This window comes from Coregonus lavaretus (genome assembly GCF_964263955.1).
Source record: "Coregonus lavaretus genome assembly, chromosome: 16".
NCBI classification, from domain to species: Eukaryota; Metazoa; Chordata; class Actinopteri; order Salmoniformes; family Salmonidae; genus Coregonus; species Coregonus lavaretus.
Window position 1 is genome coordinate 35,279,888 of NC_140003.1, and position 13,285 is coordinate 35,293,172.

At 44.9% G+C, this 13,285-nt stretch overlaps 2 protein-coding genes across 2 annotated transcripts; both read left to right on the forward strand.

Moving 5' to 3' along the window:
* Window positions 1–1,852: 1,852 nt before the first annotated feature.
* Window positions 1,853–4,224, forward strand: LOC311143824 (uncharacterized protein; the record flags this gene model as incomplete). The annotated part of the gene is made up of 8 exons (XM_084179706.1): window positions 1,853–2,048; window positions 2,466–2,509; window positions 2,968–3,048; window positions 3,169–3,267; window positions 3,435–3,512; window positions 3,631–3,711; window positions 3,825–3,911; window positions 4,111–4,224. 8 exons carry the CDS (start codon window positions 1,853–1,855, stop codon window positions 4,222–4,224), a joined length of 780 nt encoding a protein of 259 aa, XP_084035832.1.
* Window positions 4,225–9,475: 5,251 nt separating this feature from the next.
* LOC311143825 (uncharacterized protein) lies at window positions 9,476–10,889 on the forward strand (the record flags this gene model as incomplete). Its single annotated transcript, XM_084179707.1, has 5 exons — window positions 9,476–9,489; window positions 9,577–9,666; window positions 10,338–10,421; window positions 10,528–10,632; window positions 10,755–10,889. The coding sequence occupies exons 1-5, from the start codon at window positions 9,484–9,486 to the stop codon at window positions 10,887–10,889; spliced, it is 420 nt and encodes a 139-aa protein (XP_084035833.1). The 5' UTR covers window positions 9,476–9,483.
* Between the last annotated feature and the right edge of the window lie 2,396 nt (window positions 10,890–13,285).

Sequence of the window (13,285 nt, forward strand, 5' to 3'; positions counted from 1 at the left end):
TAAAGGATGAAGGTATAGTAGACCCAAGTAGCCTATTGTAAACTGTAACACATCTCACAATTAGAGTAACATGCAATTTTATCATTGGGGACATCACACTTTGTGCTATAGAGTTGGGTTTAACAACATTTCCAAAACTCCATACCTGATCATAGGCTTTTGTTTTGAAATGTGTATGCCAGTAATGTTAATTTTATCACCAGCACTTTTGGAACCATAGCACCACTGTAGCTATATAATCCAACCACCTTGACTGATGACTGTCAATTCCTGCTGGAAGTTTCTAACTTTCACAGACTAACCAACCTTTTCTAACTTTCACAGACTGACCAAACTTTTTTCACAAACGTTTTTAGAGTAAGATTGTTGGTCATGAAGATGTCCCTTTCCTAAAATATTGTAGCAAACAAGGGGCGGGGAAGCGAACCCAGGTTACATGCGTGAAAGGCACACACCCTACGCATCGCTCCAACAGATTTAACCCACTTGGTCAGAATTGTAATGTGGCTCACTGTATTAGCGAGGATCACTACACCGTTTCGACCACTTTGACCACCAATATGCAGCCTACAGTTTTTTAGAGAGACAATAGATTTGTGGGAGTCCTTCGTAATTAAAACACTAACCAGCCGTAACATACGCATTCGATTTCTATTGTCTGCCATTTTCTTTTAGCCTCTGATTACTTTTATCTCCTAATGAAGATTTTGTTGGTGTACTGGTTTTCCTCAACAGCCACCCTCTTTGGATGTATTATTGTTGCCGGCTGTACAGCCAGAGCTTGTGTGCTCGCCCAGGGTTTCAGTTTTAGTCTATTTTAGGATTAGGGTTATGTAATGAAACGTGGGCTACTAGGCCTACATTATAAATATGACACAATCAGCGTTTCACTTTGGATATGAATAATCCAAATTATCAATCAGTTATCAAAACGCTCAGATATAACCACCAGGGCAGGAGGGCGAAGAGATGAGAAGAGTAGGCTATCTCAGCTGATTTATGCAGGAGATTTAAAATAATCATGTAAAACATATCTGTAGGCTTTTTAGTAACTATTTGAATGATGTTTTAGTCCAATGCATGTTGGTTGAACGCTTTGACACCTTGAACGTGAAAGTGAGTGGTTCAGTGAGTGTCTCCGCCTAGAACATCACAGAGCTGATGAACGCAGCAACGTTCTTTTTCAGAACCATGGCGAGCGCATTGTGACGCTGTCCCTTCTACTCCTACTCAGAGCCATAGATACAGTATTTTCTAAATGGTTATACTCCTACTGTTCTCTAAACAATGGTTTCATAGTGTCGTATCGGATGAATGGTGGCAATTATTGCTGATGAACAAAAGGAGTCTGCTCATACTGCACGTTGATCATAAGGTTTATTCAGATCACAAGCTTCAGCATGGGTGACAGACTCGCGAGGTCTGGAGAGCAGTGGCCTCGAATTATAATAACCACTCTGGGGTTTATGGTCTAAAACCCTTCTTATATAGACAATACCAAAATAAGGGTTACCCCCTCTTCTGGCCAATCACCAGTCTCCCCTCTGGCCTGAACAACCAACATTCCATTTCGTCATGAAAAACATTTAACAAAGACATAATTTTAATACACTACAATAGTTTACAATTGTATAAACTCCCAAATCATGCTCAAAATTCAATTTAATTGATGTCACTGTTGAGTGTTTTTTAATCTGTTTGATAAACATGTTTGTCCCATTGTGACATAGCCAACCATGACTTATGGAAGAATTTGACGTATTAATGGTCCCTATAAAACCCTGTAATTCTAAGAAAGAATTGTCAGATGGTTTTGAACTCAGTCAAAATCACTGCAGTATGTAGAGCGATAATGAGTAGGTCTATGTTCAGTCGTTTGTTGACAGCGACCCCGCTGAGATTCCTCCGCGAGAGGCCGCTTCTGAGTGCAGCTGGCCTGTTGTTTGCGACCGGTTCGGCAGTCTACTTTTATAGCAAATATTACGGTATCGGTGAGGATGCACTGGCCACCGTGGAGAGCGTGGACCGTGTTGTCACGGTTGAGGAGGGTAAGTTTACATATTTGACAATGTCTAAATAGTAATAGTCCCAAATGCCACCCAATACCCTATTTCTTATTTTGACCAGGACCCATAGTTCTATGGTTAAAAGGCGCTGGTCAAAAGTAGTGCACTAAATAGGGAATAGGGTGTCATTTAGGTAGCAATCATGGTGATTACATTTTTTACAGTGTAGCCCTAGATTAACAACAACAAACAAACTTGCTCCTTTGAAACCAAACCTTTGCTTTAGGTTTAATTGAACATGTTGGTACATTATGCAGACACATAAATACATTTGATGTCATACAATATAAAACACAAGTAAATATATGATCAGCCTAACTACATGGACAGCTGTCTGGTGTCTTGTAGCTAGTATTTCTTAAACTTAGAGAAAACAATCCTTTATTGTTTTTCATAAAGATAATGAGCCCACCCTGGACCAGGAGGACCCAGTCCTTGTTCAGGTAAGAATGCTGCAGGCCTATCAATAGCTTGGGTGCCAGTCTTTCTGCTCTCTTGCCAATTCCATCGTGGCAATATGATATTGGCATCACAATCCCATAAGGAGTGGACAGAGAGCTGAAACAGACTGGCACCCAGGCTATAACAATACTGCTTCATTAGCAGGATTGGTTCAATAACAATCTGTCATTCAAACTGTCATTTTACTGACTCATAAATTGATCCTGATTTTCTTCCTTAGTATGTGGTTGAGGAGGTTGGGCACCGGCCCTGTCTGGCTTTAATCCCTTGGTCTGGACCTCTGTGCGTTCCCAGCTCTGTAAGTCCATCCATTCTGATACTCTTTGGTCTTCTCTCTGGTCTTAAAACTGGTTTATGTACTTTAAACATAAACATGATGTTTTCTGAAGAACAATATGGAAATACATTTCTGTAAACATATTCCCTATTTTTGTAATAGTCTGTAACACTGCAGCCAACTTATTACCTTACCCATGCTGGACGGATGCTGGTGAGAGAGCTGGCAGTGTTAAACACACAGGTAACCATGCAGATTATTGGACAAAGCTCATTTTATCTAATTGGCAGGATTACCTTCAGTATCTACTATGGTAGTGGGATACTTTGATGCCCTTAAAACTGTTCCCTCATTTTCTTACAGATTTGCAAGATTGAGCAGCACATTTTCATCTCTCGTGCTGGCATGATGGTATTGGATGAACTGTCCTCTCAGCTTGAAGAGGTAGCCATTCATCTGCAGGTACTTCAGACATGTTCTTAACATTTATATCTCAGACCTGTGTATTTCAACTATTATCATTGCAGTGGCCTCCTCTTGCAATCTTCCCTATGCCAATATTTTACTCCTATACAGTACCAGTCTATCATTCAAACTGACTCTTAAATTGATCCTGTCTTGTTCCTTAGTACGTGGATGAGGAGGTTCGGCAGCAGCCCTGTCTGGCTTTAATCCCTTGGTCTGGACCTCTGTGGGTTTCAAACGCTGTAAGTCCATCCATTCTGATACTCTCTGGTCTTTAGGGGGGCTTAAACATAAACATAACTTTTTCTAAAAGAAACTTCTGGAAATACATTTCTGTAAACATATTCCCTTTTTTTATAGCCTGTCAAACTGCAGCCAATTTATTATCTTACCCACGCTGGGAGGATGCTGGTGAGAGAGATGGCAATGTTAAACACACAGGTAACCATTCAGATTATTAACCATTACTCATCTGATCTAATAGGGATAATTACCTTCAGTATCCACTAGTAGAATAGTTTGATATCTTTAAAGCTGTTCCCTCATTTTCTCAGATTTTCACAATGGAGCAGCCCATTATCATCAGTTTCACTCCTGCTAGGAGGATGGTATGGGAGGAACTGTCCTCTCAAAATGAACAGGTAACCATTCATAGGCAGGTACCTCAGATGTTTCCTTAACCTTTGAACACAGACATGTGTATTTCAACTGCCAATTGTCTTAGAATCTATCATGCAGTGGCCTCCTCTTGCGATCCTCCCTATTCCAGTCTGTCAGTCCTATAGGCTACCTGTCTATCATTCAAACTGACTCTTAATTTAATCCTGTCTTGTTCCTTAGTATGTGGATGAGGAGGTTGGGCACCGGTCCTGTCTGGCTTTAATCCCTTGGTCTGGACCCTTGTGTGTTCCTATCTTTGTGAGTCTATCCATTCTGATACTCTCTGGTCTTTAGAGGATATTAAAGATTAACATCAAGTCACTAGTTTTCTATAAAACCACATAATGAAAAAACATATTCCCTTGTCTTCATAGCCTGTCTTCTCCAAGGCCAAACCAATCTACTACCTCACTCGTGCTGGGAGAATGCTGGTAACAGAGCTTGCAGTGTTAAACACACAGGTAACCAAACACATTATTAACCAAAGCTCATCTGATCTTATAGGGAGAATTTACTTTATTTACCCTGTTCCCTTTTCTTTCACAGACTTCCAAATTGGTTATTGAGGAGCCTACCATTCACCTCACTGAAGCTGGGAGGCTAGTGCTTGACGAACTGTCAGCACCTTCAGATAGCCATTCACAGGTAGTCAATCACATTATTAGACAGTCATAGCTGATTAGTAATAGTACACATTACCATGTCCTCTATCTCCACAATTGTGTGTCTTATTAATCACAGAGCAATCTCTATAATTAGGGGATGTCTTTGTTTTTCAGCCAAATAGGGAAGACTCTGGTTTTCCCTATGAGAAGTTGCAGCTGGTTGGGAACTGGGGTTCGTTTCATTTCCATTACTGGAAGATCCATTATGGACGAGTGCAGGTACTTCAGACATATTCTTAACATTTATGAACACACCTGTGTATTTGAACTCCCAATTGTCTCTGGGTTTTCTTTTGTATGTCTGTCCCTAATTGAAACCTAGGGGAAACTTGTCGTACGAACATCATGTGGGCTCTATATCACTGCCAGGGATTATACTCAGAACTGAAATCGCCTGCCAAATGTTATAGACATCTACAGCTAACATATAGAGAGAGGTCTGGAGACTGAATGAGTTTTTTCTTTATAGCAAAATGAAGAGGACATGCATCACCTGTGCATTGTGAGGGGAGTGGAGAAGCAGCTGTGGTGGAGCAGAGTCATCCAGGAAAAAATCCTGGACCCATGGGTGAGAGATTCTCAACTGGTCTTTCATCTCAAATGCACCTGATTTGTGTAAAATGACGCACATGCTATAGGTCTACTTATATTTCCTGGATGAAATGTAATGTTTCTCTGTCTCTTTTAAAGGGTCTCGTCCAGGTGGTCCTCACCAACAAGAAGCTGATTGGTATTAAGGTACAGTCAGGCAATTTTTCACAGAAAAAATGTAAAGTGGCAAATGTCCATTTACCTATTTGAATAAATACATGTTGACAGAAAATGAAATTACACGTTCTAATCTCTTGCCTCATTTTTAGTTCCTTGGTAGAAGGATCCATGGACTCATGTCCGGCCTTGTCAAGAGGAGGTCTGAGTTCACCTATTATGAGGATGCCCAGGTACACCCCGTTGTTTCTCTGTGTTATGATTTATTTCAGTGTTTGGTTGAGGGGTTTTCAATATGGTGGTTTTCAGTGTTGGGCTGACAGTGTCACATGTTGTGTGTTAAACAGCAGGTGGATATCTCCACCACAGTGGAGGGGTACCAGGAGAGGGGGGATGAGATGATGGCATATCAGTTCTCCACCTCTGACATCATCACCACCCCTCATGAGCCGTCCTCTGGCTCCTCTCACCAGTTCCCCCAGAATTCTCCGCCTCCCCCTTTCCCTTCCGATTCCCCTCCCAGTCCCCCTCCACCTTACCACTCCACCCAGGACCAGGACCAGACCCCTGACAACACTCCTCAGGTAAAACTCTTTCTACAGTCAATAATTCTTATTTCATTTGTACTTGTGTGTACAGGTGTGTGTCATTGTTTTGGTATCGATAGGTTTGTGTTGTCTGTCAAGGGTCAAGTTGTTAGGTCAAGATGAAAGTATTGTTATGATGTCACTGAATGTTTTGTCTGCTTCAGTTGATGTTGCAGGTGAAATGCAGTTTAGTAGAGTTTAAGTTAATGTGATGTCTGTTTTAGGAGTTTGAGGAGGAGTTTGTGGAGGAGCAAAATAATGCTGCAGATGTGCCCCAGTTGCGGTGGGTTCGCTTTCATGTGTTCATCTATAGTAAAAACCTTTGCTTTGAAATAATCTGCCTGTCACGATCGTCAAGCATAGAGGAGGACCAAGGCGCAGCGTGTGCAAAATACATCTCTTTAATTTTGGAAGAGAGAAAAACACGAAACCGAACACTATCCAAAACAACAAACGACCGTGAAGCTAAATAACGTAAGTGCACAGACAAGCAACAAACGTTCAACATAGACAATTACCCACAAACACATGATGCCCATGGCTGCCTTAAATATGGCTCCCAATTAGAGACAATAAACCACAGCTGTCTCCAATTGAGAACCAATCCAGGCAGCCATCAACATACAAACACCTAGACAAGACATTACCCCATTAAACCTACAAACCCCTAGACAAACCAAAACACATACTTCACCATGTCACACCCTGACCTAACTAAAATATGAATGAAAACAAAGATAACTAAGGCCAGGGTGTGACATAACCCCCCCCTTAAGGTGCGAACTCCGGGCGCACCAGCATAAAGTCTAGGGGAGGGTCTGGGTGGGCGTCTGTCCACGGTGGCGGCTCTGGCACTGGTCGTGGTCCCCACCCCACCATAGTCACTACCCGCTTTCGTAGCCTCCTCCCAATGACCACCCTCCAACTTAACCCCACTGGATTAAGGGGCAGCACCGGACTAAGGGGCAGCACCAGGATAAGGAGCAGCACCAGGATAAGGAGCAGCACCAGGATAAGGGGCAGCACCGGACTAAGGGGCAGCACCGGGCTAAGGGGCAGCACCGGACTAAGGGGCAGCACCGGACTGAATGGCGGATCCTGGCTGGCTGGCTCTGGCGGATCCTGGCTGGCTGGCGGATCCTGGCTGGACGGCTCTGGCGGATCCCGGCTGGACGGCTCTAGCGGATCCCGGCTGGACGGCTCTGGCGGATCCTGGCTGGACGGCTCTGGCGGATCCTGGCTGGACGGCTCTGGCGGATCCTGGCTGGACGGCTCTGGCGGATCCTGGCTGGACGGCTCATGGCTGGCTGACGGATCTGGCTGCTCATGGCTGGCTGACGGATCTGGCTGCTCATGGCTGGCTGACGGATCTGGCTGCTCATGGCTGGCTGACGGATCTGGCTGCTCATGGCTGGCTGAAGGATCTGGCTGCTCATGGCTGGCTGACGGATCTGGCTGCTCATGGCTGGCTGACGGATCTGGCTGCTCATGGCTGGCTGAAGGATCTGGCTGCTCATGGCTGGCTGACGGATCTGGCTGCTCATGGCTGGCTGACGGATCTGGCTGCTCATGGCTGGCTGAAGGATCTGGCTGCTCATGGCTGGCTGACGGATCTGGCTGCTCATGGCTGGCTGACGGATCTGGCTGCTCATGGCTGGCGGATGGCTCTGGCTGATCCTGTCTGGCGGAAGGCTCTGGCTGATCCTGTCTGGCGGAAGGCTCTGGCTGATCCTGTCTGGCGGAAGGCTCTGGCTGATCCTGTCTGGCGGAAGGCTCTAGCGGCTCCTGTCTGGCGGAAGGCTTTAGCGGCTCCGGTCTGGCAGACGGCTCTGAAGGCTCATGGCAGACGGGCGGCTTAGCAGGCTCAGTACAGACGGGCAGTTCATGCAGCGCTTGGCAGACGGACAGTTCAGACGGCGTTGGGCAGACGGGCAGTTCAGGCGCCATTAGGCAGACGGCAGACTCTGGCCGGCCGAGACGCCCTATAGGCCTGGTGCGTGGTGCCGGAACTGGAGGTACCGGGCTGAGGACACGCATCTCAGGTCTAGTGCGGGGAGAAGGAACAGGGCATGCTGGACCCTGGGGACGCACATAAGGCCTAGTGCGTGGTGCCGGAACTGGTGGTCCCGGGCTGAGGACACGCATCTCAGGGCTAGTGCGGGGAGCAGCAACAGGACGCACATGACTCCGGGGACACACAGGAGGCTTGGTGCGTGGTGTAGGCACTGGTGGTACTGGGCTGGAGCGGGGAGGTGGCGCCGGAAATACCGGACCGTGCAGGCTTACTGGCTCCCTTGAGCACTGAGCCTGCCCAACCTTACCTGGTTGTATGCTCCCCGTCGCCCGACCAGTACGGGAAGGTGGAATAACCCGCACCGGGCTATGTAGGCGAACCGGGGACACCATGCGTAAGGCTGGTGCCATGTAAGCCGGCCCGAGGAGACGCACTGGTGGCCAGATGCGTTGGGCCGGCTTCATGACATCCGGCTCAACGCTCAATCTAGCCCGGCCGATACGTGGAGCTGGAATGTACCGAACCGGGCTATGCACGCGTACAGGAGACACCATGCGCTCTACTGCGTAACACGGTGTCTGCCCGTACTCTCGCTCTCCACGGTAAGTACAGGGAGTAGGCGCAGGTCTCCTACCTGACTTCGCCACACTCCCTTTAAGGCCCCCCCCAAGAAATTTTTGGCTAGTGCTCACGGGCTTCCAGCCTTGCCTCCGTGCTGCCTCCTCATATCGCCTCCTCTCGGCTTTAGCTGCCTCCAGCTCTTCACGAGGACGGCGAACTTCTCCCGGTTGTGCCCAAGGACCCTTTCCATCCAGTATCTCCTCCCATGTCCATGAATCCTGTGTAGGTGGGTCCTGTTGCCGCTTGACACGCCGCTTGGTCCTAGATTGGTGGGTAATTCTGTCACGATCGTCAAGCATAGAGGAGGACCAAGGCGCAGCGTGTGCAAAATACATCTCTTTAATTTTGGAAGAGAGAAAAACACGAAACCGAACACTATCCAAAACTTACAAAACAACAAACGACCGTGAAGCTAAATAACGTAAGTGCACAGACAAGCAACAAACGTTCAACATAGACAATTACCCACAAACACATGATGCCCATGGCTGCCTTAAATATGGCTCCCAATTAGAGACAATAAACCACAGCTGTCTCCAATTGAGAACCAATCCAGGCAGCCATCAACATACAAACACCTAGACAAGACATTACCCCATTAAACCTACAAACCCCTAGACAAACCAAAACACATACTTCACCATGTCACACCCTGACCTAACTAAAATATGAATGAAAACAAAGATAACTAAGGCCAGGGTGTGACACTGCCCAATATTGTAGTTATACAGATGTAGGATCTTAATTTTAGACAGTTTGCTACAGCAGGAAAATAATCCTGCAGCAACAGGATACATTTTTCGTTAGGGCAAATCGAGTCTAAAATTTCAAAGTGGAAATTACAAACTTGAAAATTCCAAATACGCTACAAGTTTGCATTTCCTGCCGTGCAGGAAAATTCTCAGCAACAAAAGAGTGATCAAATTAAGATCTGAGGCTGGCCGCTATCAGACGTGCTATGGAGGTGAGAAAATGTGAATTTAGCACCTTTTGTATTTCACTTCATGAACATTTCTGGACTATTTGTAAATGTACTGTCTTGTTCTCACAGGCTCTGACATCCTCAGACAGTACCTCCCTCAATTACCTCACCCACGCTGGGAGGATGGTGTTGAGTGGACTATCCGAGCTCAACCAGCAGGTAACCAATTACATAATTGTGCAACGTTCATCAGACCAGATATATAGTTCCCACTGGGCACAGATGTCATTTCAACGTCTCGTTTTGATTTACATTTGGTTGAGTTGTCAACTAATGTGAATTCAATGTGAAATCCCCCCAAAAATTAACGTAATTGGATTTAGGTTAAAAGACGAAATTCCCTTACGTTGATGACTTCTTTCAAATCCAATCAGTTTCCCACTTTGATTCAACATCATCACATTGACATTTTTTATTGATACAGCATTGATTCAACCAGTTCTTGCACAGTGGGTTACCTTTAGGCAACAGTGATTCATAGGGTTTAGTTGAAAAGTTTCAACGTCATACTAGCCAAACAATCGGAGGCCCTTTGAATTACAGACCTGAATCTTTGAGTTTATGATCTAAGTTTTAAGGAATTTTATGATTGTTTTGTTTTGAGGATGTGAGGCAGTTTCAGCAGGCCTACGACCTACTGGTGAACTTCATTAATGAGCCAGCAAACAGGGAGCGACTAGAGCAGGAGATGGCTCTCGTAGGAGTAGGTCTACATGCAAGCTTGAGCGTTAGCTGCAGGCACCGTCTTCTCATCTAACATCTACTCAATGAGACTTTCTAAAGTGCTTATCAATGAAGATTATGTAATTATCCTATTTGTTTGACTTCAGATCGACCGCATCAACTTCGCAGATGTTTTTTATGAATTCGTTCTACTAAGCCTTCTAGAAGGAAAGACATCTCTTCCTATATCTGTAAGTGGCCCTAAGAATGGAACATCCTGTTGTTTATCTATGCTATACACACTGTTGTCATATCAGATCTGTAGACACTCACTCATGTCCCCTGTTCCTTCTCCAGGAGCCTGGTAGCTTCCTTTATCTGCTCCTGCAAGTCATAATGAGGATTGACCCTCCTGGAGGAGCCTGGACAGAGGCTGCTGAGAACTTCTACCTCCTCGTTAAGGTACATTTGTGTGTCTCTCTCTCTCTCTCTCTCTCTCTCTCTCTCTCTCTCTCTCTCTCTCTCTCTCTCTCTCTCTCTCTCTCTCTCTCAATAATAGTTGATGATGTGTCTGTTGTCAACAGGGCCAGATGAAGGCATGGCTACAATCCATCTTCAACCTCAATGAGTCAATCTATGAAAGCCCAGAGAGGCTCTCGGGGGAGGTGATGCGGAATCTAGAAATACAGGTTGAGTTCCTGCTGTCCAGCCTGGATTAAGGTTCCCAAACTGAGCTGAGGGCCCCATCACAAAATAAAGTGTTTTGCATTTACAGTTTTTCTCGATTGCTAAGACACATTTCTTGAAAGCTGATCTCCTTTTCTCTTAACTGTGAACACAAAACCCAATTTTCAAGCTACATTCACAAAACCTCAGACTCTTCTTGCAAAACCAAACTTTCACCTCAAAACAGTTCAATCTGTGCTCAAAACTGAACTATGTTGTCAAATCGTGCCCCGAGTCAATCAAAATAAAAAACACTACTGAACAGTCACTAAACACTACGTAGAAAAATAGAAAACACAATGCGCAGGACATGAAGCTGGAGAAATAAATGTTTATTGTTCACTGTAGGCTAAATGCATGTTGCAAAACAAACAAAAACTGTGCATTTAGCACTTGTACAAAAATACAAAACAGAAATCTTGTGCATTTACATGTAGCACTTGTAAAAACAAACAGAAATCTTATGTGTTTGCCACTTGTAAGCCCATGTAAAAATAAAGTACAAAAATATACAAATAAGTGCATTACTCAGCCACAGCATCATGTCTCCGTACTGGGTCAGGCCACAGGACTTCATCCACATCACAGGCCACATTTTGTCTGGCCAGGCAATGGGGGAAAAAAAACCTGGCATGCCGTATCCAGGCTTGGCATGCCTCCACACCTATGTCACCACAGGCAAGTCCCATGGCTTGCAGGAGATTTACCCTGGTGTAAGGTTGGCGTTCATATACCTTCCACCGCCATGAGGAGAATAATTCCTCAATGGGGTTTAGGAAAGGGGAGTACGGTGGAAGGCAAAGATTGATAAAACCTTGGTTCATATTGTACCACTCTCTAACCTGGAGGGCTCTGTGAAAACTCACATTGTCCCAAACAACAACATAGATGGGATGCTCATCCTGCTGCCCTAACAAAGCATCTCGCATGTGATTGAGGAAAATGAGGAGCGGGTGAGTGTTGTAGGGCCCCAGGTTGGCATGATGGTGGACAACCCCATGATTGCTGATGGCAGCACATAATGTGACATTGCCACCACGCTGCCCAGGGACACCAACAATGGCCCGATGGCCAATCACATTACGGCCTCTCCTTCTCCTTTTGGTGAGATTAAACCCAGCTTCATCCATGTAGATGTATTGATGGGGTCTTTCCATTGCATCCAGTTGAAAAACCCTCTGTAGAAATACATATAGTTTTGTAAGTGATACGGAAAAAGTGATTTAGGCCACTACAGTAAATCACTACTTAGAGTAATCAACATTGAATGTGTCTGGATATATGCCAACCTGTACATACTGGAATCTTTGCTCTTTGACTCTGTCTGAGTTGCGATCAAAGGGCACTCTGTATAGCTGTTTCATGCGCAGTCTGTTGCGCTTGAGGACACGATCAACAGTAGAGAGGCTGACACTGTTGATACCCTCAAAATGTAAATGGTCCTCAATGATCTTCTGCTGAATTTCGCTCAGTTTAATGGCATTGTTCTCACGGACCATATCAACAATTAGGGTCTCTTGGTGTGGGGAGAACATACCTGTCCTCCCACCCCCATGTGGCAGTCTTTCAATTCTACAAAAAGAGAACATGGAGTTACAAAAAATATACATGGAATACTAGGCCTACAAACAGTTAGACCAACCCTCCATTACAATACTACAGTACATTGGTACAGTGATGTACTGAAACATATATTTACTTACAGTATACTGTGGTACAGTATATAGTATGTCATACAGTAATTGCTGTTAACATTTACATACTGTACTATAATGTCAAAAAAAGGTAATTACCTGTTCTCTTCTCTAAATCTTCGGATTATGGTGGACACAGTGAATCTACTGATGTTTGGTTGTACCCTTTGTCCAGCCTCCCTCATGCTCATACCATGGACAAGAACATGGTCAATCACAGTAGCTCTGATTTCATCAGATATTACTGTTCTTTGTCTTCGCTGACCACCTCGACCACCTCGACCTCCTCTCACACGAACCCTTCCTCTCAGATTTCTATCCATTGTAGGGCCTCACAAACCAGTGCTCTCTGAACTGGCTTACTGTATATGTTCCCTCACATCATTAGCCACAAGTGTGATCAATTTTGAGTTGTTGTGTTCAAGTGGTGACACCTGTGCTCTAATTGTGTTTGACTTTTGTCACCTGTGCTCACCATTATGCAGCACGGGTGCATCACAATGAAAATGTGTTGGCAAGTTATGTCTAAACAGGTGAAAAGTGCTTATGGTTTTGCCAAAAGAGTGATTGATTCAATCAGTGGGTTCAGGCAACTGAGCATTTGGTTCAGACAATAGGGTTTAGTGTTTTAGCAATTGAGAAAAACTGTAATTTAACTCTTGTTTGCTAAAATGCCTGCAAAAACCTGTTGTGAA